This window comes from Mus pahari, chromosome 4 (assembly GCF_900095145.1).
Source record: "Mus pahari chromosome 4, PAHARI_EIJ_v1.1, whole genome shotgun sequence".
NCBI lineage: Eukaryota > Metazoa > Chordata > Mammalia > Rodentia > Muridae > Mus > Mus pahari.
In genome coordinates, this window is record NC_034593.1 from 57,640,742 (window position 1) to 57,668,125 (window position 27,384).

Consider the following 27,384-nt stretch of genomic DNA (forward strand, 5'->3'; position numbering starts at 1 on the left):
GTGTGAGAGAGAGAGAGAGAGAGAGAGAGAGAGAGAGAGAGCGCTTTTGCTAGCCCCAGCTGTCAGGTGAAGACAGAGCTGTTTAGTATTCTATTCTATCGGTGACTCACATGCACTTCCTTCCATGAGCTGTCAGCTCTGTAAAAGACATCTAGAGATATGACATGATTTAACTCAATATGCTAAGGACATGTTGACTCACTCTCCAGGGAATCCATTCCTACAGGTTCCTCCTTGCACCACAGCAGGTCTGTAATGGTATGCAAAGGAACTGGAGACAGATATCCATACTAGCTGTCTACCTGCACAGATGGGGCTGCAGAACAGAGCACTCTAGGGTTGCTAATTGGTAATTCTCACAGTGAGATGAGCAAGTACCCCACAGTCCCCTTCTTAACGCTTTACAGAAATGAGTCGGGGAGTTCATGGTTTTGTTAAAGTCCTGGATGTTTATAGGTGTGCTGAGAAGGTACAACGAGAGGATTTGGGTGCCAGTGTGCGAACTAAGATGAGCTGGTTAGACCTCCTCCTCTGATTCTTATTTAGAAACCAGGAAGAATGGGAAAGACACATTCTCTTGCCAACAATCTTGTGACAAAGAATTGTCTTTGTTTAAGTGGAAGTATCTAATAAATATTTCAAGGTGCTTATTGTTGTTGCATAGCTTATACTTTTAGGATTTTATATGAGTAAGATGAAGATGGAGTTTCAGTTAGGTCCTAAAGCATAATCAAAATATCAGAATGAAGTGACAAAGCACTTCTACAATCAAAGCTGGCTCCATGATTTCTTTTCTTCCTCCAACTTTTTGAGAAAATTAAAAATCACAGAAAGGGCTGGTGAGATGGCTCAGTGGGTAAGAGCACCCGACTACTCTTCCAAAGGTCTGGAGTTCAAATCGCAGCAACCACATGGTGGCTCATAACCATCCGTAACAAGATCTGACGCCCTCTTCTGGAGTGTCTGAAGACAGCTACAGTGTACTTNCATATAATAAATAAATAAATCTTTAAAAAAAAATCACAGAAAAACAGAAGAATGAACACTCGATATGCCTTGTCTTCATGTTTCAAGCTGCTATAAGTTCCCTCTGCTCTTGTTTGGTGAACATTTCACCCATGAATACTTTCTCCATTATCTCCTGATTACAAAGCAGTCCTCATATGATCATGACATTCCAACACACTCCCGTAATGCAACACTCAAGGCCTGTTCCTGTTCCCTCCAGTGCCCCTTACGGATTTGAATGTTTTGCTTTGTTTTTCTCTGAAAAGACGTTGGGAACACAATTTGACTGCAAACCCCACAGGGAGTGATCCTGAGGGTTGCAGCTGAGTGTGGAGCACTGGACTAGCTTCAACCCCTCGCACTAAAGAGAGAGAAAGAAAAGGAGATTCCTACAGTGGTGTGGAGGATGTTCTGTTGTGGCTGTTGTGGCTAGTCAATCTCTTTTAATCTAAAATGACTTATCTACCCCATTTTCTCTTTAGTGACCTTGACCAAACAGGCAAACTCCCTGCAATTTGTTTTGGAGAACCCTCCCTAGCAGTCTATCTGATCTCATCTTATGGTTAGGTCGAGTTAAGCACTTCGGGTTAAGAACACTTCACAGGTCTTCCTCAGTGCCTCTCCAAGGATGGAGAAGGGCCACTGTGCCCCACCATTGTTCAGTTTAAGGTGACTCTTGCAGGGTGAAGCCTGGCAGGCACTTCCACAGGTGCCATATCTTTGACTTTTAGTAAATACCCTTAGTGTGACTCCAAATGCTGGGAAGAGCTGAGAGCCCACCGCCTTACCACTTATACGGGTTGTTTCTGTGGAGCTGAGAGACGGTGAAATCCTGACTCGACTTATGACTGGAATTATTCTATAAAACAAGCTTCCCTTTTGCCCCCTCTCCATTCAGTTCCATGAATCTGGAGCTCACTCTAGCGTAAGAATATGAAGCCTGAGAGAGCAAGAAAGAGAAGGGATCCAGCTGAAAAAGGTAAAAGAAAGAAACCTGTACTGTGAGCTCCATCCACCCAGCAGGGAGGAAGGAGAGCTGGTGGGCTCCATCTACCTCAGCAGGGAGGAAGGAGAACTGGTGAGCTCCATCCACCCCAGCAGGGAGGAAGGAGAACTGGTGAGCTCCATCCACCCNCCAGCAGGGAGGAAGGAGAACTGGTGAGCTCCATCCACCCCAGCAGGGAGGAAGGAGAGCTGGTGGGCTCCATCCACCCAGCAGGGAGGAAGGAGAACTGGTGGGCTCCATCCACCCAGCAGGGAGGAAGGAGAGCTGGTGGGCTCCATCCACCCTAGCAGGGAGGAAGGAGAGCTGGTGGGCTCCATCTACCCCAGCAGGGAGGAAGGAGAACTGGTGAGCTCCATCCACCCCAGCAGGGAGGAAGGAGAGCTGGTGGGATCCATCCACCCTAGCAGGGAGGAAGGAGAGCTGGTGGGCTCCATTCACCCAGCAGGGAGGAAGGAGAGCTGGTGGGCTCCATCCACCCCAGCAGGGGGCAGTTCTTTTTGGAAACTTTCAGGGCCCTTGAAGTTTCCTTTCTTGTCTTTCTTTCTTCCTTTCTTTCTCTTTTCTAATTAAGTTATTTACATCCTGAGTGCAGTTTCCCTTCACTCAGTCCCTCTCTCTCACCTTCCCCCTCCCCTCCTCACTTACCCCCCCCCATTCTCCTCAGAAAAGGGGAGACTTCCCAGGAATAGCAACCAGATTTTTAGCATATCAAGCTGCAATAAGACTAAGTGCATCTTCTATTGAGGCTAGACAAGGTAGCCCAGTTAGGGGAAAAAGACAGCCCCTGCTCCTGCTGTTAGGGGTCCCACATAAAGACCAAGCTGCACAACATTTTTGCATGTGCAGAGGGCCTAGGCCCATCCCATGCATGCTCTCTGGGTGACAGTTCAGCCTCTGTGAGCAACTATGACCCAGGTTAGATGATGCTGAGGGTTTTCTTGTGGTGTCCTTGACCCCTCTGCTTCCTTGAATCCTTCCATCCCTTCTTCCACAGGATTCCCCAAGATCCACTTAATGTTTGTCTGTGGGTCCCTGCATCAGTTTCCATCAGTTTCTGGGTGAAGCCTCTCTGATGACACTTATACTAGGCTACCACAAAAATAACATCATATCATTAATAGTGTCAGGGGTGGGCTCTCTCTCCTGGCATGGGTCTCAAGCAGGGGCAATCATTGGTTGGCTTTTCCCTCCATGTTTTATGCCTGCACATCTTGTAGACAGGACAAATTGTGGGCCTAAGGTTTTATGGCTGGGTTGGTACCCCAATACATCCATTGGAATCTTGCCTGTTTACAGGAGATGGCCAGTTCAGACTCCATATCCCCTATTGCTAGGAATCTTAGCTAGGGATCACCCTCATAGATGCCTGGAAATTTGCACTGTCCTAGGTTTCTAGCTGGTCCCAGAGATGCCCACCCAAAATTCAGTCATCTCTCCCAGTAATCTCTCCATCCATCATCCTCATGACTGAGGAACACAGTGACCTGACTTTTGTCTGGAAAATCTAGAAGTGGAGTGTTGGGCTGACCATCTGCCTTGATAGCACAGGTAGCTGAGTGCCACCCTCCTGAGGACAGCAGAGTGGCCAGGTGAAAGTGTTCTGTGTTAGTCGAAACCTCTTAGAGGGGACCTAGAATTGGGGCCATGGGTGGGGAGGGGTTCAAAGACTAGAGAAATAGAGAAAGGCACCACACTCTGAACTATTCTATTGTTTTATGCTATTCAGGCTCCAGGTGGGGAAAGAGAGGAGAATTCTAGCTTAAACTATTGATTGAAACCTCTAAAGGATGTTTAGTACTTAAAAATTATTTTTGAAATGCCTAACCATGGGCAGAAAAGCTATGGGACAAGTGTGAAATTTCACTGGGGCTGATAGAATAAAGGACCAACAGGCAATGCAAAAATAAGGCTGAGCGATTGCATCTGCAGTCATGCTTGCCCACATATTTAAAACATATTTTGTATGTTTTAAAACTATCCAACTTAAATGACCTTCCAGAAAACATGTTTACTTCAAAATAAAATACCATTACAGACAATATAATTGGAGTGTAGAAAAGTGTCGTGGCTTAAGACTCAAATTTCCACAAATTACAGAATTGGGTATTTGGCTACCTTTGCACAATCTATACAGTGCAGGTAGACATTCTTCGTGCCCTCTCATTACATCCCAAAGACCCTCCTTAGGAACCTGAAGGCTTTGAAAGAGTTTCTTCTGCTCTAGGGAGTAATTGTCAACGTTCCAGGCCTGGAAGACATTACATGCCACAAAGCCCCAAGCTCAACAGTCTGAAACATCCCCTGGGATGTGTCTCTGTGATAAGTTGTACTTTTACAAAGGAAAGCTGTGAGACTAAGCCAGCTTCAGCTGCCCCAGTCACACAAAAATTATGGAAGTTAAACAAGAATATTTTTGAACTTTTAAAAACTTAAAAACTCGAACATAGATGACCATATGAAAACCAGGTTGAGGGCTTTAAGGGCCAGCAGATGGGAGGGATTTGTGCAAAGCAGTAGAAAGTGTCGCCAACATTGTTATTTACTTGGGGAAATGGAACATGTTACAGCGTTGGCTTTGAAACTGAAAAAGCATTGTTACAGAACAAACTCCATCTCCAACTAAAAGGGAGTGTTGTTACATAATGAGGCAAAGAAAATACAATATGATAAGAATCCACATAAAACAAAACAGAAGGGAAAATGGGAATATTAAAATGAAGAATATCTTAGGAAAAGAAGGATGAAATTCTGTTTCTCCCTTCCATTTCCCTACTCCATTTCTGAGAAAGATGAGATTGTCAAGAGCTTTTCTCAAAACACTGAAAGGATACAGTTTAAATGCCACCATATGACGTAGCCCAAACCAGAACACAGGGGAGAGTACGGTGCCCATGTCCAAAGCTGGCTCTCCACTTGTTCATACATACACACCAAGCACCAATAAGCTATTCAAAAGAGGAGAAAGCCACATTCCTGCAGGACAAATGTAATCTAAGAGAGGAGGTACGGCGATCACAACTTTAATAAGTAGAGAGACAAAGGGGAAATGCTCTGGAAGAAAGAAAACCAGCAGGTTGTGGAGACAGAAACACTCACAAAGCTGCCAGTGAGCGCAGGGAGGTGAAGTGCGCAGGGAGGTGAGGCTTGTGCATGACTGGAAGGGGCCATGCTATTAACTGGGAGTGGGGTAGATGGTCTCTTTCTGAGGAACAGTGTAAAGGCCCTGGGGTGAGAGCTGCCTGTCTTGTTTGAGGACATCAGTGGGGCAGCAGCAGAATGACAAATGAAAATGTAGGGATGAAGGAGAGATGATGGAGCCACATCCCTTGAGCCCTCTGAATTTTCAATCACGAAGTGACCATGAGGTAGTTGCATTTCAAAAGCCTCCCTCCACCTGAATTAGTGTTGTGAATTATTGTGATTATATTGTTGATGCAAATGTACCAGCAGGGAACAATCTTAAGAAATGCCTACCACAATGTAGGTGAGATGTCCATGGTTAGATAAAGATGTTAGCAATGTGGACCACATAAGAGTAAAATAGGTTATTTATAGATATGACAAAGAGTAGGACATAAATGATTACAAGGTTTAGGCTTGAAACACTGGATGGATGGATGGAGATGCTCTAAACTTTAGGTAGTTCTCACCTTCCTAAGGCTACAACCCTTTAATTCAATTTCTCATGTTGTGGTGACCCCAACTATAAAATTACTTCATTGCTACTTCATAACTATAATTTTGCTACTGTTACTAATTGTAATGTAAATATTTTTGGAGATAAGAGGTTCACCAAAGAGCTCACAATCCACATTTTGAGAAACGCTGCTCCAAACAGATATGGAGATTCCACAGGTAGTAAGAATAATAGTGAAGGTTTGGGTTTATCATCCTGAGATTGAAATGTTTGTCAGCCAAATAGAGATGCTAAAGTTGGACCCTGAATCTGACACTCAGGAGCTAGGCCTGACATGGAAAGAGGTAGATTGGGAGTTGTCTGCATGGGAATGGTGTTTATAAATCTTAAGAATGTAATAGATAAAATCACAAATAGAGTAAAATAAATAGAAAATGGACATAGAAAGAAACAACTAAGGATTGAGCCCTAAAGTTCTCCAATATTAGCTGGTTTGGAGAAAGGTGAGAAGAGTGTGGTAACTGAAGGAGGAGGTAAAGAAAGCACCCCAGGAAAGAAGGAATACCAGTGCATTGAGTGCTGCTAAAGGCCAGGCGAGGTGGATAAAGAACTGTCTACCATCTGCAGCATGGTGGAGATTTCTAACTCACATAGCAAGTGAAACTGCAAATCAAGAGCCACTTAGTCCTTACTTATGGCTTTCTTATTTGCACAAAAGTGAGAAAACTTCTGCATTTAGAATACCAAAGGATATGTTTACACGTCATCCTAAAGATAAAGATCCAATCAACAGAAGACAATGAACAGAAACAAAAGCTTTGTTATTATAGATGACACCTGAAAACCTGGAGCAATATAAATTAAAGTAGAAAAGGAACGCATTAGGTGGGTGGGTGGTTGGTTGGTCAGTTTTTGGTTGGATTTTGGTTGGTTGTTTGGTTGGTTAGTTGATTTTGGTTGGTTGGTTTTGGCTGGTTGGTTTTAGTTGATTGGCTGGTTGGTTTTGGTTGGTTGGTTGGTTGGTTGGTCAGTTGGTTGTTTTGGGTTGGCTGACTGGTTGATTGTTGGTTAGCTGGTTGGTTAACTGACTGCTTGCTGGCTAGTTGGCATGCCCACAGAAGAGAACGTAAATGCTATACATGACACAATGCTTAAGACACTAAGGGGCACCAATGCTTCAGAAGATGCCATAGACTAGAGGAAAGATAAAGAGGACATGTCTACAGTCAAGGTCCTGCCCTTCCCTGTCAATGAATGAGGCCAGGTCTGCTGACTGGAAATTGTATGTATATATATTTAAAATTCCAAATCTATCCTATCACAACCAAATCAGCAACAACTAAGTCTTACATACAATGCTCATGTAAAAAAAAAAAAAAAAAGACAAAACAAAAAACAACAACAAAACAAAAACAAAACAAAAAAAACTACTATATTTCTTAGAAGAAAATAAATTATCCCAAGAAAAATTGTAACGATAATAACATTACAGAAAGAAAATTAACAAAAGAATTTCAAGTGTATAAATTATGCCTACAGTGAATTACACTAATTGAAAAGCATTGTTCAAACACAATTTCAAAATGTTTGTTCTTAAACAAGAATAGAAGACTTGGCATTCAAGACACTCTCCACCTGGGGCTGGAGAGATGGTTCAGCAACTAAGAACACCATTGCTCTTACAGAGGACAGAGTTCAGCTCCCAGCTCCCAAGTGGTACATCCAACATGCTTTTCTGGCCTGCATGGGTACCTACACACACACACACACACACACACACACACACACNCACACACACACACACACACACACACACTCACACACACACACATACACACACACACACACAAAATGCAAGAGTTACAGGAATACCAAAGAATTACAAAAAGTTCTTAGAAGTTAGAAATATAATGGCTAAGATTCTTTTCGGTTAATAAAGATGTTAAATATTTAGTTTAAATGTTTTAGGAAATGTGAAGAAGAAAAGCATATAAAAGAGAAGTGAAGACATAAGACTATTAATGTTCTGTCCAGGAGATCCAGTATCGTCTGAAAGCAAGGCTATCTAGAGAGAAAAAAATAAATTTGAGAATTTGTCATGAGCATTTCTGGATCTGAGTATCATGATTCTCCAGACTGAAAGTGTCCACTGAAGACCCAGAATTACAGTCCTGTCTACTCAGTCCTAGCCACAGGGAAGCTGATGCTAAAAGGGCATGCTAACAGATCCTAACTATACTACCTCTCACTTACAGTACACACAGCTCCACACTAAGTTGGACTATGCTTATCCCACACTGAGCCAAACTAGGGCAGATACTAGGCCATAGGACGCACTGAGGTATGGCTCCAGGGGTGGGAAAGCACAGTCTGAAATGTGGGAAGCCAAAGCTGGTTCTGGGGTCCCCAGGCCTGCAACAAGGCTGGGACTGTGGGGTTCTCAGATTCTAGGACATCCAGGTGCTCCTGGGAGTCCCTGAAGAGAAGAGAACAGAATTGGAACTGGTGGGCTGGGGACAGAGTCCAACCTGGAGCAGGGGAGGAGGAAGAAGGGAGCTCCCAACAGAGAGATTGTCCTTGGCTTGAAGACGGCAAGCTTGGTGTTGATTGTGGCTAGGAAGAACAGAGAGGCTCAGGCTCTCTCTCTCTCTCTCTCTCTCTCTCTCTCTCTCTCTCTCTCTCTCTCTCAGATATTTTCTTCATTTACATTTCAAATGCTATCCCAAAAGTCCCCTATACCCTCCCCCACCCTGCTCCCCTACCCACCCACTCCCACTTCCTGGCCCTGGCATTCCCCTGTACTGGGGCATATAATCTTTGCAAGACCAAGAGCCCCTCCTCCCACTGATGGCAGACTAGAGACACAGCTCTGGGGGTACTGGTTAGTTCTTACTGTTGTTCCTCCTATAGGGGTGCAGACCCCTTTAGCTCCTTGGGTACTTTCTCTAGCTCCTTCATTAGGGGCCCTGTGTTCCATCCAATAGATGACTGTGCGCATCCACTTCTGTGTTTGCCAGGCACTGGCATAGCCTCACAAGAGACAGCTATATCAGGGTCCTGTCAGCAAAATCTTTCTGGCATATGCAATAGTGTCTGGGTTTGGTGGTTGTACATGGGATGGATTCCCAGGTGGGGCAGTCTCTGGATGGTCCTTCCTTCTGTCTCAGCTCTGAACTTTGTCTCTGTAACTCCTTCCATGGGTATTTTGTTTCCCTAAGAAGGAACAAAGTATCCACACTTTGGTCTTCCTTCTTCTTGAGTTTCCTGTGTTTTGCAAATTGAGGGAGGCCTTCTATGAGGGATTAGGCTGTGACTGTAGGTGAAGGCTTTTTCCATAGCTCCCCAAGGCAGATCTTGATGAAAAGAGATAGCCAATGGTTCTAAACAATTTATTGTCATAGCTGAAAGTGAATGCATAAAACCATACCCCACTTCTCAGGGTGGGCCTGAGATTAAATACCTTTTGCAGGGAGGAGTGTCTAGGAAAGGAAGTTTACTGACTAAGCCCTCCAGGCCACTATGTACCTCAATAGCATGGAGAACTCTGTTTTGGGCCTACAGGAATGTGGTCACTTCTCTTTTCCTATTGTCTTGGTCTGAGATGTTGAGGATGCCACATCTACTTGTGAAAGGTCTTGGGGCATTGCCCTTATGTGACTGGTGGCCACAAATCTCTCTGTGGGAGTGCTGCAGTTACATGACAGTGGCCTGCTGCTGGGCGCAGGTGAAGTTCCTACCATCCCTTCAGCTCTCTGAGGTTTTTGGCCTTCACCAGGCTTCCTCTCCCATGGTCCACCGTCCTGCAACTAGCAATACATAAAATAATAGAGGTATAACTGTATATGAGGGGAAGCCAACAAGCAAAGTCTCAAAAAAAAAAGTCAAAAAATTACTGAGAAATAGAGAAATTAACACCAGAGGAAACATGTATCTATCAGAAATGTCATATATCACATATCATTTCTTGGATACAAGATCAAGGGGACTAAGGCTTTTTGTTACAATCCTTCTAAACATTAGCTTTTAAAACAATGTGCACATGTAACTTTGGAAAAAACAAAAGGCTGAAACAACTCACACACAAATAGGATAAGCGTGTCCGTGACTGTAAGTGTCCAGCATTAAATGACTGTGGCTGTCAAAATCCAATCACAGTCTTGGGGTTCAGAAACAGAGAGCTAATCCTGATTTTCCTACCCCTTATTCCATGATCAGCTACCACCAGCTAGGGAACAAATATTCAAAACACGAGCCCCTGGGCCCTGGGGGACTTTTCATAGTCAAACCAGAATATTTCACACTGGCTCCAAATGGCTAACAGCTGTCACATAATGTAATGAGGACTTAGATCATTTCCAGAGTCCTCAGTGTCTTAGACTAACACTTTAAAATTCAAAGTTAGTCTCTACTGAGATTCAAGGTAGTCTCTTATCTAGGAACTCTTAAAAAAAAAATCAAAATGAACATTATAAACTCTAACATCTACTAATTGACTATTAACATTACTTTTCTAACAGACAATGGCAAAGATTAAGCATTTCTATTCCAAAAAGGAGAAATAAGAGGATACCAAAGAAAGACTGGACAAATCTCCTGTGCATCTGTGTCCAGCATCCAGGACACGTGGTAGTGTCACGTGAGCTCCAGCAGCCCCACTCCCGTGGCCTGGCGTTAGCAGCCCACGTGTGCTCTGTTTTGGCAGCCTCGATTTATTGCCTACAGCTTCCCTCTGCAGATAGTCCACGTTCCTGGCATCTCCCCACTCCTGTGATCTCCAGTGCAACTTAGGTTTCACTCTCCCAGCTTCGTGCACTCCCCGCGCAGGGCCTCATTGAAATCCAACCCTGCTGCACACTGGCCTCAGGGGCTCTCCTCCAGGTTGCCTGTCTAAGGGCGCATGATAGCATAACTGTTCTGTTCCGTGTACCTGCAAAACCAGTACCACACGCACTGCATCGAGACCTGCAAATAGCCTGGGCACTAGTCAGTCCCCCTTATACCAGGGCTACAGTTGCTTCAGAATCCTTAGGCAACTGAACCCAGGAAAACACTTCCCTCGGCAACCCCAAGCAAGCGGGATGCCCTAGTAATAACTCTCTCTTCTCGAAGTTTCCAGTCGTTTACTCCACAGCCTTTGATGGGGACGGACGAGCTGATCTACTATTCTACTGATGAAAAGTTTGCTTGGCTTCACTTTAAAAAAAAAAAAAAAATTTATTCTTTGACATTTTCACGCACCCCAAACTCCTCCTCCCACTTTTCCCAGGAGTCCCAATACATCTCCTCTCTTTGTTTCTTTTTAATAATTTACTCATTTTTCTTGTGCCCCGGTTTCCTCGTGTATAAAACAACAATAATCGCCTATTTGATAAAATTGTCTAAAGGAATTGATTCTTTAATATATGCAAAGAGTTTAGAACATTGCCAGGAACACCGTAAGTGCTACGTAAGTGTGAACTATTATTTTTAACACCCTAGGTGGTAAAGGATTCCTAACATTAGTGCAAAGCAGCTTCACAAAATCTGGAGTGAAGATATGCAAGCATTCAGGATGTAGAGACTCAGTCAAACGGGTTCCTGGGCAAGGAGTATCTGTGCACGTCACAGGAGAGCGAGGGCAAGAGCGAGCGTGGGGAGGGGGTGGGGAGCGGGGCTGAACAAGCCAAAGTAAACAGGAAACAGTTTTCCTGTGTCAATCTTAATCAAGGATTTAATTATATGTGAGTACACTGTAGCTGTCTTCAGACACACCAGAAGAGGGCATCAGATCTCATTACAGATGGTTGTGAACCACCATGTGGTTGCTGGGATTTGAACTCAGGACCTCTGGAAGAGGAGTCCAGTGCTCTTAACCACTGAGTCATCTCACCAGCCCTTAATCAAGGATTTATAAAAACAAAAAATATATATCGTTTTAAATCTTTATTACGGTACGCAATAGAAAGTTTGCATACGTGGTTGTGATAAAGCGCAGGCTGTGTAAACAGCATGCTTATGGCCGGTCAGTGGATTGTGGGGAGGAAGCACTGCTTTATCGTCAAAACCCTCCCTACGCTCTCCCTTAGCAGAGGATTCTGAGAGAGGCCATGGGGGAAGCTGTTGAGTGAAGGGTGGAGAAGGCCCCCACAAACAGGAAGGGAAGCGCTAAAGAAAGTCTACATCCAAGCAGACACTATGTAGAACGGTGAAACGCACAGGTTGCAGCAGGCCAGACCCATGGAGACCAGCTATGGTAGGCAGCGTTTTCGTCACAGAATACCTGAAACAATCTCCAAGAAGAAAAGGTTGGTTTAGGGTGCCTGGTTTCAGAGCTTTTAGGCCATCATGTCAGAAGGACATGGAAGGAGAAAGCTGTTTACCTTATGGGTAGCGAAGAAGAGGTGAGAGAAACAAGAGGAGGGGCCAGAACCAAACTCTATACCCCTCAAAGACCTGTGAGCTGCTTCCTCCAACCAGGCTCACCTTCCACATCTCACCACCTAGTCAACATCTGAATCCATAATTGAAGTAATCCACTGATGAAAGCAGAGCACTCCTGACTCAATCACTTTCCAAAGGCCCCGCCTCTAAACACAGCCTATGTCAAACACCAAAGCCATTGATACCCTTTGTTCCCTTCATACAGAAGCCATAGCCGCAGGCCCATCTCATAACAGTTTCAGAACTGCAAGTTGCCCAGCCACCCTGGGAGCAGCCTCCTGTTTGAACAGATACAGCCCTGAGTGCTTTGTTAAAAACATTAGTTGGTTAGCAACTCCTCATTACCGGGTAGTTTAGGTGATGAGAAGCTGAGAATCTTATTCTGCTCCACCACAGCAAGTTTAAAAGTCGCCTTCTGGTTACCAGATACCTGGCAGGCACAGATAAGTATGAGAGAGCCAAAATGGACTAGAGGCAGCCAGGGGCAGCCTGGGATGTAAGGGGAGAAGGTTTTTAATGCCATTAAGATTAAGATAGCTTCTCCTTCCAGACATTTCCCATGACAGGACCAAAGAGACAGCTAGCTTAGACTATTAAAAGAGCAATAAAGACTGCCTCCTTTGGATCATTAAACTGGATTTGTCAGTAGAAAAATCTCATTAGGGTTGATATTTTTCCCACTCTGATCAATCTCTGCCAAGTTGTTTGCTTTATTCGTTGATCCACATGATAACACGCCTTTTAAAATATAGTTAAAAGCCTGTCCCCAGAAGCAGATTCACACAGTTATAGAATAAAAGGATCCAGACAGGATAATAGAACAAGAAACTATGTGTCATGATTCTATATCCATCTGTCTGACCAATGAGGATGGCATTCACATAACTTAAAACATCGGATATTAAAGCCTTGAGTCAGTTAGCTGTAATGAAATGACAGGTGCTCCCAATTATAAAACTAAGTGTCATGCAGCGCACTGGAGAAGCTGGCTACATTTATTTTTTAGCAGCTCAAAGAATGTTTGGAAAAGAATTTTGCCCAATACATTTCCTTCTGACATGCCCAAAGGCTTATTTCTTCAATCGATTCGGATATTGTTGCCACTCTGTGTCTCAAAGAATATAATCAAAACAGTGGGCATGAACCATGAATATGGGAAGAGAGATGGATAGGGTGTGTAGCTTCATTTCTCTGAGCATGGAGGTTAAAGGGAAAATTTTCAACTAGCAGAAATGAGCCTTCAACCTTCTGGGCCTTGGTTTCTTCACATGCAAAATGAGACTATGGCACTACCACCTGCTGTGTGACTGTCCCTGGGGAAAAGTAAAGAGATATCTATTTACCCCAGATTAACACACTGATAGCAGAACAAAGACATTATTCCACTCAAGTCTAGCTCGGTGAACCAATGAGTTAACTTGGTTACTAACAGAAACATAGGTAGTGATTTGCTCACAGGAGTATGGGTAATTCAAAAGCAGCTGTATCACAGAGAAGTACATTCATCCCATCATTAAGTGACAACTCATGAACGCTAAACCCCTGGGATTCTCTTTCCAACTTGCAAGCAGCTCTGCTGAAGAGTCTCCTTCACCCCAGCAACCATTTGCTACTTATATGAACTTGGTACAGGGCATCATCAGTATTGTAACTGCTGGGGCTTCCGAAGCCATGTAAGTTTCATGAACTTCCTGAGCTTCATAAATTTTCTTAGCTGCTAGAGTCTTCTGAGTTTCCTCCCTTCCACCTGGAGGTAATATTTCAACTCAGAGCAAAAAAAAATTTCAAAACATTACCTCATAGAACGACAATAAAAACATAGATGCAGTAATATTGGGGAAACCCCCAGCACATAGTCTAGCACATAGCTGACAAGCAGTAAAGTCAGCTCTCTCTGTGTTCCTCTGTTGCCCGGTAACCTAGATACCACCCGCCTGGAGTGTGCAATAATATTAATCCAAATCTCGTGGGAATTGTTGATTATCTACCTGGTGGCCACATTTCTTCTTGGTACACAGGTTTTCATTCACGGTATTCCCTGTCCCTGAGCCTGGCCCACAGGAAGGCTAGCCTCCTCTCCCCTGGCTGGGCCATGTCACTGAAGCAGCCTACTCAGAAGGCATCTCAGAGTTTTGCTTAGAATCATGAGCTAAAAGATCATGCTGAATATGTTCATGTGCGATATCTTCAGATGCTATTGGAATGATATTAATGGCACAAGAGAAACCATCTTAAAGACAGCAGGGAGTTTGGGGGTAAAAGTTAGCCCGCAGTAGCTTGATAGAAGAACCGTCCCGTGACAAGCATGAATAAATGCCTTTTCGTTTTAAGGACATTCTACTGAGTTTTTGATAGCCTAACCTTCGTACACATAGAATAAAAACCCGTAATCAATACACCAAGAGGATAGATGTACCCTTATTTCTTAGTAAGAAAAGCTACAACTTAAAGCTCAAGAACGTTAGAATAAAAAAAACAAAACCAAAAACAAAAACTAATAATTCTTAACATCATCTTGAGATCTCTTCAATATTATAGTTAAATGTGAATTAATAACTTCTGTATCTTTCTGTGTTGTTGATTATGGTTATTGTGAAACACCAGAATGACCTTATGTTTTTCTGATATGTAAGAAGGGGTGATACAAGAGATAGACATACAAGAGAAGGTAATATCCAGGAGATAGAGAGAGAGAGACGTCTAGCTATTCTGAAACTATAACAGATTGGTTCCATGAAATAAATACACATAGCTACTTAACTTTCTCATTTCTTTCTTTATACATTTGTAGATTATTCATTCTGGTTCATCCCTTTGAAAAATTATAAGGTTATTCAAACGAAAGCAACTGAGGACACCAGTTTTGAGAAATTTCAAGTCAAAAATTATCTTGACCACATTTTATGATAGATTTGAGGTAATTAATGGAACATTATGCCAACACACTAGCATGAACCACAATATCTCAAGCGCCAGAAGAAATGATAGTCTTCCATCCAGGCACACATCCTGACTGTCTTAGTCAGGTGGGGGGGGGGGAGAAAGAGAGAGAGAGAGAGAGAGAGAGCTTTTAATTAGACACATATTGGATTCGAAATTAGTCTTCTGGTGGCTGTGTGAAGANAGAGAGAGAGAGAGAGAGAGAGAGAGAGAGAGAGAGAGAGAGAGAGAGAGAGAATGAATAGAGGGAGACAGACCCAAGTAAAGAAGTGAGCCTGAGAAACCAGAGGACCCAGTGGACTTGTTTGGGAAATGACAGAGCAGTTGATCGTATAAAGATGATGCCATGTGTAGAAGATAGGCAGGAGATCCATACCAGGACCATGAACAAGAAGGCTTAAGGGTTTAAACTTGCCAGCTCTACTAAATTTGATCTATTTCAGCCAAATCTGCCATTTGAAAATTAATATAATAAACAAATTAAGCATTTATAAGAAAACTAAAGGTCTAAGAGTCTATATGATTCCTGAAGATGAGTAGGTGGAAGAGAAGGACCTGATATTACATTTTAGATGTTGAAGTCTTGCACAGGCTAATGTGTTTCAACAACTGGTCCCCAGCTGATGGCACTCTTGTGGGAAGTCACGGACCCTTTATAAGTTGGGGCCTACCTAGAAGAATTGGGTCTCTAGGAGGCAGGCGTGAGGTTCCCGTCCCCTGTCTGCTTTCTAATCTGCCTAGATACAGGCAAGCTCTTGCTACCATAGCCAGGAGCTGCTCCCAACACCATGCTTCCCATGTGATGTAAGGCATTCCGGCCTTATATTTGTTGTCACAGCACTGAGAAAAGCAAGCACTGCAGGGGCCCTGCCAGGTCTCAGCACTTACTGTAAAGCCTCAGTAACAACTCCTCCCAGGATGCAGGGTGAATATACCTCTCCCTTTGTCTGAACATCTGAAATCCACATTGCCCCAAATCCAAAACTTTCTGAATGCTGGATTCAAATCCCCAAACTCAGAAGTGTGCAGTTTGAAACACTGAAATGTAAAATGCCAATGACTCAACCCATGGAGATGCCAGACACAGACATTAGCACATATAAAACTTGACCCATAGCAATATGGCATAGAAGATAAATAAGAAAACATGAGACAAGGACTAGGCCTGTCCAACATGTGCCCCTAGGCCACATTATCCCAGGAGAGCCATGACATATTTGTAGATGACAACTCCACACAGTCAAAAGGTTAGACATCCATCACACTACACAGTAACTGAACATGGGCTGAACCCTCTGATATCAATTGTTAATCAAAAAACTGCCCCACAGGCCAATCTGATGGAGGCATTTTTGCAACTGAAGTGCTTTCTTCCCAGGTCACCCTTGTCTCAAATTGAAAAGAAACAAAGAAACAATGAAAGGAAAAAGAAAAAGAAAAATATAGCCAGAGAAAATGATTTTTTTTTTTTGGTAAGAAGAAATAAATGAAACTAGGTCTTTATTTTATACCATCCATACACTAAAATAACTTATAGGTCAGAAATATGACAAGTGTAAAACTTTACATTTTTAGAGGAAAAAAAAAACACTTCTTTTCATGTTTCAATATTTTCCTTTTGCCAGGGGGACACCCTGGATCAGGTGAAGGTCTGTCGACCTAGTTTTCTTCCTACTTTTATGACCAAAAGCAACTTGGGGAGAAAAGGGGTGACCGTCCATCACTGAAGAAAGGCGGGGCAGGAACTCAAGGCAGGAACCTCAAGGCAGAAACTGAAACTGGGACTGTGGAAGAATATGGGTTATTGGCATGATCAGCTTGCTTTCTCATACCATGTTCAGCATCATTTGCCCAGAATGGCGCTAGCCTCAGCAGGCTGGTTCCTCCCATACCAACCATTAATTTAAAAAAGAAAACCCACAGACTTGTCTATAGGCCAATGGGAGGCAGGCATTTTTTCAACTGAAGTTCCCTCTTCCCTGAAGACCCTAGCTTGTCTCAGGTCAACAAAAACCCTAACCAGCACAGCCATCTGCAAACTAGGAAAGTTTTATTCAGGGCGACTTTTATTTCAGGGTGACTTCAGTAACGCTGCCAAAGGAATGCCTAGGATTTGTAGAGAAACACCCTTAACATACTGAACAGAGAACCTGCGGCTCCACAGAGCAAGATAATATCACTTATCTAGAAAAACTTCACAATCCAGGACTTGAAGTTCACTTAGGCTTGTCTCTTTAGTTTTATTTATTCATTGCCTTGCTCCCAACAAATTTTAATTAATTGGAATTTGTTCCATTGTCCACTGATCCTAAAGAATTTGACATCTTAGATAACAGCTTTGCCCTCTACACTTAATCAGGGATACTCTCTCTCTTCTATTAGGACAAGACATGACTCTTTAGTTACTACCACTAATTAAGCAAATGTGGAAATTACAATCCAATAACTTGAAATCACCAGGTTGTATTAGAAAACTGTTGGCTCCTGTTCAAGCTTGCATTGATGGGAAAATTGCAATGTTTGATCCATAGCCTACATAATTACACCTTGGAGAGTCTCGGCAAACAACAAGAAGTCTAGGTGAGAAGTTAGAAAGAGCAGATGCGGTCATCACATTATTACAGGGAAACGGGAGTCAAGAGGAGAATTCAGAGAAGAGAAAGATATGTTTGGGGACTGGAGATATGGCACAGTAACTCTGGTTCCAAGGGATCTCATGCTCTTCACTGGCCTGCAGGGTACCAGGCACTTAGGTGATGCCTACACATACATGCAGACAAAATGCATTAATTAATTAATTGATTAATTATTCTTTATTTAAAAAAAAAACAAAGAAAGCTAGTGAGATCTGCCTTCGCCTTAAGTGTTCCCTAAAGGTAAAATGGGAAGTCACTGTCTTGCTAGGATTAAAGTGCAGGTGTCTGAAGAAGGAAGAAATACTAAAAACACACAGCCTGGCAGAGCCTCCTTCTGTAGAGAGGTATGCCAGGAATGAGCAGAGTTCCCAGGGACACCTGTGTCTGTCCAGAGAAGTCACAGCCGAGTCAGCCTTTCTTTAAGGAGCTTTCCTCAGATGCAAGTTTCACAGATGGGATTCTAAGGTCCTAGGACTTCACTAAGTTTGAACTTCTGTGATCAGTACAGAGCATGGACGGCCTACCGGGAGGTTACACATCCCTAATCCAGCAGGCAGCAGTGGCCGCACACGCCTTTAATCCCAGAATTGGGGAGCTGGATGCACAGAGCAAGTTCCAGGACAGCCAGGTCTTCATAGAGAACCCCTGTCCCAGAAAGACACAAGGAAAAAAAAAATCTCTGATTCAAACATTTAAAATCAGGAATGTTTCAAAATCCAAATGTTTCAGCACTGACATAACACCATAAAAGGAAAATCCCACACCTGACCTCCTGTGCTGGGCCACAGTAAAAATATAGGTACACTTCAAATGCTAACAGTATTTTATATAAAGCAAACCAGGTGTGGTGGTGCACTTTCAATTCCAGCACACAGGAGGCAGAGACAGGTGATCTCTGAATCTGGGGCCAGCCTGGTTTACAGAGGGAGTTCCAGGACATCCAGGACTACATAAAGAAACCCTGTCATGATAGATGGATTGATAGATAGATAGATAGATAGATAGATAGATAGATAGATAGATAGATAGAAGAAATTACCTTTATCTATGTATTTAAGGCATATATAAGCCATAAATGAATTATGCATTTAGACTTGGGTCCCATGCCAAGGCCATATATATATATATATATATATATATATATATATATATATATATATATATANANACACACACACACACACACACACATATATCTCCAGAACATCAAAGTTACATACTGGAGCCTTGCCCAAGTGACTTTGCTTTTCCACATCCCTGGTTCTACATCAATAAAATGAGGGTGAAATATTACTAACTTAAACAGTCATTACAAAGATTACACACTGCTTAATTATTATCAATCTATTCTGCACTGAAGCAAAGTCTAGATAGGAAGCCAAGGTTATCAGGGTCTCCTGGATCCTGTGTGTGTCCTATAATGTGGAACCAGGTTCTCCTAGCTCAATCAACAGCTCTTATGCTAGTAGTTGGGGCCAGTGCTGGGCACACCTCCCTCTACTTCTGCGGAGGCACCAATCCTATGAGAAAAGCCAGCCTTCTAGCTCCAAGCTCTGAGCTCAGAGACAGAGGTAGCAGTCCAGAAAATGATGAACTCATACAAATCCAAAGAGACATCTCAAAGCTGCAAAGAAATGATAAGCACTGGCTGCTGGAGGTTAACAAGAAAACTAAAGACAGAGAAATAAAACAACTGGTTTGAAATAATAATAATAATAAAAATGTGTCCAGTTCTAGACTTACATTTTCTGTCCATATTCATAGCAATGTCTCTGATGAAACCAAGTTCTCCCATTTCTGGCAGGGCCAGTCTCTTCCCTAAGCCTTGCCGCTTTCCTTTAAATCATACTTTATTTTAGTTATAGCAATACAACTTACATTTGCATTAACACTTTAATATAATAATTTAAGGTAGATTTGTTTTTCAATATGTTTTATCTATGGGAGAGGTAACCAAAGAGGCCAGAAGAGGATGTCAGATTCTCTAGAACTAGAGATGTAATAGTTGGAAGTTGCCACATGGATGCTGGGACCTGAACCTGGGTCCTCTACAAGAGCAAGAAGTGGTTCTAACCACTGAGCCATTTCTCTAGCCTCAAGACTTTGTATGTTTTTAAAAGAAATAAAATTTTAAGGTATTTAAATTTAAAGGCTGCAGGACTTTTAAAGGTATACTATGTCTATATTGTGAAATTTTTAAATTTTCTTAAATTTATTTTTTCCTTTTTCACTTTCCATCCTGCTCATTGCCCCTCTCCTGGCCACGCCCTTAAGGTAGTTTTAAATGGAAGGGAAAATACAGGCTATAAATCCCCTTCCCAAAAACACTTATTTTTAAAGAATCATTTTTCTAAGTGGGTCAGTAGAGCAGATATATCCAGTGACTACACACGTCTCCTTCCTACTCCACTAATGGTCTGTGGAATTAAAAAGAAAGCCTCAACTCCCACACCCACTGCCCCAAAGAATTAACTTGTGCTGGACCTGTGTTAGAATGCGAAATGATTCTTGCTTCTTCTATACAGAAAAAAAAAAAAAAAAAAAAAAAAAGGTTATATTCACACATCCAGCACAAAAGAAAAGACAGCAGTCCTGAGAGCACACACAGTAGAAACAACTTACTTTTCTACCCTCTCTCATGGTTCCCGTTCTGCCGCCTGCACTCCCTCCTGCCTCGTTACCCGTTACCCTCTCTTGGTTTTTAGACTTTAGACCTAAACTCCTTCAGACACATAGACTCCCTCAGACATAGATCCTGGCCTATAATGTATACATGCATATATATATATAATCAGTTACAATTCTGGAAAAAAGTTGAAAATTTCACACACACACGCACACACACACACACACACACACACACACATTGAGCCCTTGCCTTTTAAATAAGTGCCTCTGACAGAGGAAGAGGGGCCTAGGTGGGAGATGGGGGAGAGAAGCAGAGCAGAGTCAGATGGGAGGGGTAGGAAAGAAGCTGAGAGGGCCAGGAGAATGAACGGGATATGTAACCTTGAGGGATGGGATGTGGGGGGACCCTCTAGAAAGTACCAGAAACCTGGGAGGTGAGAGACTCTCAGGACTCAGTGGAGGTGACCTTAACCAAAATGACCAACAGTGGGGAGAGGACCTCAAGTGGAGGGATGGGGTTACCAACCCACAATCAAAATTTTTGACCCAGAATTGTCCCTGTCTAAAAGAATTGCAGGGACAAAACTGGAGAAGAGAATGCAGGAAAGGTGGTCCAATGACTGGCCCAACTTGGGATCTATCTCATGGGGGACACCAAGGCCTGACGCTGTTATTGATCCTATGATGTGCTTACAGACAGAAGCCTGAACGGCTGTCCTCTGAGAGGCCCTGCTAGCAGCTGAGACACACACATATCCTTATACCCAACATTGAACTGAAGTGGATGACCCCTATTAGGGGAAGGATTATAGAAGCTGAAGGAGAGGGTGAGCCCATAGGAAGACCAGTAGTCTCAACTAACCTGGACCCCAGGGAGCACCCAGAGACTGAGCCACCAACCAGATAGCACACAGGGGTTGGTCTGAGGCCCCTGACACATATACAGCCAAGGACTGCCTGATCTGACTCAGTGGGAGAAGATGAGCCTAATCCTCTAGAGACTTGAGGCCCCAGGGAAGAGGGAGGCCTGGGAATGGAGCACCCTCTCGGAGGCAAGGGGGGAGAGGAATGGGATGAGGAACTGTGGGAAGGGGGACCAGGAAGAGGGGGCAAAAGCTGGAACATAAATATATTTTTAAAAAAATTAATTTTTTTTAAAAAGAAGCGTCTCTGAAACCATAAAAATCAACCACATAACACTGCCAATGTTCAAACACTTTCTAGCTCTAAAGGCAGCGTTTAGTTAAAGACGTAGAATTTAAATGGTGCCTTTCCTAGGTGACGAGTTGTATTTTTCCATTACAAAAAATTCTGAGTAATGGTATTTAGTCTAAACACTAATTTCTATACACTTATGTCCTTATTCCCCATGCTTTATTGTCCATAGGATCTTATTATCTGCTCAGCTCTCAAGGTATCCAGGCCATTCCTTATTCAGCAGAAGGTGATGAAGGCAGGGTTTGCAAGCTGTGTATCTGTATGTGAGGTCTGATTCCAAAATTAAAAATGTATCATCCAAAGCTTTTCACTCCAAGTGTCTGTATCAACTCCTTTGGTAAGAAATGCTTTAAACATGGATGAGCTACATCACTGAGAGAGGAATGTACTAAATAAAATGTGGGTGCTAGGCTTTTGTGGAGGAACGGAGGCCACATTCCACTTACTCACTGGCTATGCAGGAAACGTCAGTGCTTCAAAGCATCTACATGCATGGTCTGTACCAGCTGCGAACGAATTCTACAGGACTGATACCACCTTAATGATACAGGTGGAAATGAGATACCTAGAGAGCACAACTGACTTGACTAAGGTCTGCTCCATGAGGCCTCGGAGCCCCCGGGAGAATCATCAAGTTTAAAGAAGAATGATTTTAACCTGAGAGAGGTTGGGAAGGCCTAACAAAATCTTGTGACCATTTAGATAGATGATAGATAGATAGATAGATAGATACATAGATAGATAGATAGATAGATAGATAGATAGATAGATAGATAGACAGACAGACAGATAATCCAGGCATACCTGTAATTACAGAGGCATATGTATTAATCCAAGCACCCAGGAAACTGAGTTAGGAGGACTACAAATTTGAAGCTAGCCTGGGCTACCCACCTGGTAAGTATTAGACCAGACTAAGCTACATAGAGACTCTACTAGGAGACAGAAGGGAGGAAATAAAAAGGGAGGAAAGAAAAAAGTGGGAAGAAGACACGGACATAAAGTCTCATTAAAGGAAGCTGAGAGTCACAACTAGGTATTTCTGCAGATTGTCCAGGCAATCTGACACTTGTCAGTGTATGGGTATGCATGTGTGTTCACCTCGCTCTCCTCTCGCATAAGTACTAAGGCTAAAGCGAAGGTTACATGAAGCGCTGGGGAGAAGAACGTGGAAGAGGAGCATGGAGAACCTCGCCTCTGGGATGGCTTGCTTGGGAAGCACACAGTGAGTGGTCCTCAAAGTTCAGGGGGCAGAGTGACTCTGCCACACGATTTGCAGTCCACTGGTCTCAAGGCAGGACTCCAGGCTGTACATTTGTAGTAAGTCCCCGGCTGCTACCGCAGCTGTTGCCTAGACGCTGCACTTGGAGACCAGAGCTACAAGTAAAGGGCTGCTTACCCCAGGGTGTGGTTGACAATCAACTAGGCCAAGTCTCTAAAATATTCATGCCAGCGCCTCAGCCTGACAGGGAGAGCCAGGACCAGTCCTGGGGAGGCAGACATTACCACATTTCCAGAGTGTTCTTTCTCAGAGTATGAACGTAGCACCTTGAATATTCATTCTATTATCCTTTAAATGCATTCTGTGAGCTGTCAAGATGGCTCAGTAGATAAGGGTGCTTAATGCAAGATCCATCCATAGGACTCATATGTGGTAGAAGGGAAGAACTGACCTATGACCTCCACCAGCTACTATGGCACAGGCACAAACACACATAAAATACATACATGCATACATTCATACATACGCAAGCAAACAATATAATCACTTTTATTTTAAAATCTTACACTTAGTTTTCTCTATCAAGGTCAAAATAGATAAATAAAATGAATTTCCATAATTCACAAGTAAAAGAATGTGGCAGGATTTTTTTTTCTTTCAACAATGCTGCCCTCTAGTGTCCACAAGTTAGACCTATGTAAAAACCATGTAAAAAAAATCCCACCTAAGTCACCAATAAGGTGATTTCCTGTTTGTTAGCTAAATTCAGGGTCTTTCTTTTAAAGTAACCTCCTCCACAGACAAGAACTCCAGGTGCCCCCTCCCCGCTTTCTCCCTGCCTTCTCTGCAGAGCGACACACAACAGAGAGACGGTGTGGCCAGCAAGTAAAGCTGTGTGCCTCTGACTCACCTCTCACACCCACACCCTTTACACTGTGTCCAGTCCACCGAGAAGACAGCATCAAACAAGACCCCGACTCCCAGAGTTCCACAAACTCAGCTGGGCCCTGGGGGTCCCCAGCCCCAAGCACCTGCCTCCTCTCTCTGAGCCCAGTGTTCTCTTTCCTCCCTTCCCAGTCTCACAGTGGGTCTCATCAGGGATACCCTCCCTCCTTCTAGGTCATCCTCAGTGGTACCCAGACAGTCTCTCGCCTCTCCATCTTTGAAAAGAGCTCTCCTGGCATTCCTTGGATGATTGTTTTCTGTGCTTCTTTCCTGGGAAACCTGCTGAAAGAGTTTGTACAGGTTGTCTCCAAACCTGCCTGCCTTCCATTCTTCTCTCACGACACCCTGGCTTCAGTCTTTCAGCGACACTAAAATGGCTCTCATTGTGCTCTGTGGGGTGTGTGTGTGTAGCAGACACTCCTGCAGCCTCTGATGTGATTGTTCCTGGTGTTCCATCCTGTGGGCCTCCTTCTTGAAGCACCCTCTGTTCTTGGCTCTAAATTGTCCCTGCCCTCTGGCTCCTGGTCAGTCAGCTGACTGCACAGGCTCCTCTCTCTTGACTGCATGCTAGCAATGAAATCCCTTCTTTTTCTCTTCAGACATCCACTGCTATGACTTAGCACAGAGAATAAGCTGCACTTCTTCACACAGCAGTGTCCCACAGTGGCCGTTCATTATCCCAGGGACTCAGCCACATCAGCTCCACATCTTCTCTAGTTCCTCACATCCAAAGTAGGTTTTCTACCATTGCCCTCCTCTCTGTAGACAGTCAGGGATCTGGGAGGAGGCCATGATTCCTTCCTGCCCATTCTGTATCACACTCAGTCTTAATTACCAAAACCCTCCTCCGATCACTCTTGCATCATGGCAGAGGCTTCCTCTTCCACTGATTCTTCACAACATAGACAGGGATGGCATTCTGAGATGCAAACTCTGATGACAGGATGTCTCCCTTGCCTAGAAATGGCAACAACCCCATCTACCTCTTAGCCCATACAGTTTGGTTTGTTGTCCTCTGGCAACTTCATCTCAAGCCCGTCTTTTCTTGCTGGGTTTCTGCTACCTAACTTCATTTCAATCACTGGAATTCACTGTCCTGCTTGCGGGGGCCTCCCCATGTTGTTCCATCATCCTAAAATGCTTTTCTCCCATGCCTTGTACAGTTAGTGTGTTTCAATGCTTCAATGTAATACATGACAGGAAATGAGACATCCCTAGCCCTGACTCCATAGAGCTTCCCTTTCATTTCCTATCTGGACCCGCTTATATTTTTCTATAACACTCTATATTTTATAATCACCTCTTGATTTCTCCACCCTTGCCATCCAACCCTAAACTCCCCAAGTCTAGAAATTCTATACTAAATGTGTCCAATGAGTAAATGAATGAGTCTTGGACTCACGATTTCCACCTTAACTGCTCTGGTTCAGGCTTCGGTAACTTCACATGGCCTAGCCACTCTCTGTCTTCTTCACCCTGTCTGTAGAGAACAGATGGGGGAGTCTTCCAATTCAGCTTCTCTCTGTGAACCCCTCCAGTGCTACCAACATGTCTGGCATACCTCGGCAAGGCCAGCTCCCAGAACAACAGGTACCTAAGGAACATGGTGACTGGGTGAGCTCCCAGCTCTGGGAGAAACAGGATCTGAACAGGAAGGGACTTGTTTGCAATGATGCAGGTGTCTAATCTAAGGTAAAGATGCAAAAACTGGCCCCAGCATCCAGAGACCTTTATCATCTCCATTTGCACACTCTTTAAAGAAGAGGGGAAGGCTTCTTACAATTTTTATCACATTCATTTAACAAGGGATAAATAAACCTTACAGTTCAGTGCTCTGATAACATATATGATCACAAGAAAAGGTGTTTAGCTAATAAACCAAATTCTTTGTTAGATGGTAGTGAATAAAAACATTCCCCATCTTCAAGACAAACTAACCAAGGAAACCTTTAAATAACACATGTAAGCCAAACAACGATTCTATGACCCTAACCTTGGCTCCCTCAATGCAAATCCTGCCCCATATCAACTTAAATACAATCGAGACTACATCGACTCCAAGCCAGAAACAGCAGCATACAACTGTAACCATAGCACTTGGGAGTCAGAGACTAAGGATTGCTGTAAATTCAAATGCAGCCTGTTCTACATAGGTGAGTTCCAGTCCAGGCAAAGGTATACAGTGGCACTCAGTCTCAAAGAACAAAAACGAAGGAGAAGGGAAAGAGATTAGAGGAGGCAGGGAAAAGAGAGAAAAGAGAAAAAAGAACAAATCTACCCCAATTCTATGTTGAGCAAGAATTCCATTCTGAAGGACACTTAATCTGAGGGTATTATTGGGACACAAAGAAGTCCAAGACCTTGACCCTTGAAATATGTCCAGTGACCTGGCATCCTAGGAGTGCAGTTGACTTGCTTTGTGGAGCTGTCTGAGGATTTTGCTAACTTGAACTTGAAACTCTTTAGGCTTCCTATCTCATCTGGCTGGTGCCGAGAGGATTAGCTTCGCTCCACCCTCTGGGGAGAGGAAGTGTGATGTTAAGCTGAAAAGAGGCAACTGTGTAAACGGGGTGGTCCCACCAGCAGGCCCTGGTGAGATCAGTTACACGGGTGTCCTAGAACAACGTCCATTCAGTTCGGTTCAGAGTGGTCCAGGACATGGTGTGTCAAAACGGGCTCTGAGCCCCCATGGCCTCGGCTGTTTGTTCTGGACTTTATATGTTTATCTTGCTGCTAGACACAGTTATTGAGTCATCTCTATTAAATGGCTATTGAGGGAAAGGAACAGCTCTGCAAATCCACCATGCAGGAGAAACAGGCTGTTCATCCTCTGCGACCCTGCATTCTACAGTCACAGCAAATGCCTCCCTCCCTTCTCACCTTGTACCAGATCCTCAGCTGCATTTATCAGAACAAGAACCATCAAGCAATACTAGTAAAGGAAGAACCTGCAATGGTCATTACATTTTCAATACTGTTTAATATTGCTAGAAACTGAAAATGTGTATCAGTTTACCTAAGAGTATGGTCTGGCCTCCAAACCACTGATGGTAAATGTTATGTTGTCAGCAGGGAGAGAGTAATTATACTAATCAAATAATCACATTACGTTTCTAAGTTCTGGAAAGAGAAGGGGAAAACACAACACTGTAAAGTAGCTGAGCTCATGGAACACTCTCTGGGCTTCCATAGAAATCGTTCGAGCAATGACGCACGTGATCAACCAAGGCATGGCCATGTACTGGGGCACCTCGAGGTGGAGTGCGATGGAGATCATGGTGAGTCAGCCTCTGTTGTTAATGGCTGCCGGTGGGCACCTTGGCATTATTGGTTAGATACCATGTTTAGTTGCAGCATATTCTGCAGGCTTTTCTCACAAGACCGTGCCATTGGAATTCCACCACCAGTTCTGTCATTAAGGGGATGGATGTGAGGGCTGGAGCCAACAGTTCAGAACAAACTCAAGGGCCAAATCTGCAAACAGGAACCATGTGTTAGTATGTCCTTTGCGGGGGGGAAAAGGGCAGAGAGAATTTCAAAGCTAATGAGATATGTGACTAGAGTATTCTATCTTTCTTACAATTCTGCTTATACCATGCCACTTACAGACCACTTTTGTCTGAGTTTTTAGCCTGAGTTTTTTTTTTCCTTTAAGAACTTAAGCATATGCAAACAACATCTCCTTTATAATAGTCCATAGTTCAAGCTTTGACTAATTTGCCCC

General features: G+C 43.5%; 1 protein-coding gene across 2 annotated transcripts in view; it reads left to right on the plus strand.

Moving 5' to 3' along the window:
• The window catches only part of Kcnab1 (potassium voltage-gated channel subfamily A member regulatory beta subunit 1), a 379,110-nt gene that overhangs the window by 330,803 nt on the left and 20,923 nt on the right, over positions 1–27,384 (plus strand). For both annotated transcript variants that reach the window (XM_021195477.2, XM_021195478.2), the window contains exon 9: positions 26,853–26,938. In XM_021195477.2, the coding sequence (XP_021051136.1) occupies positions 26,853–26,938 (86 nt within the window). The remainder of the gene's footprint in view (positions 1–26,852; positions 26,939–27,384) is intronic.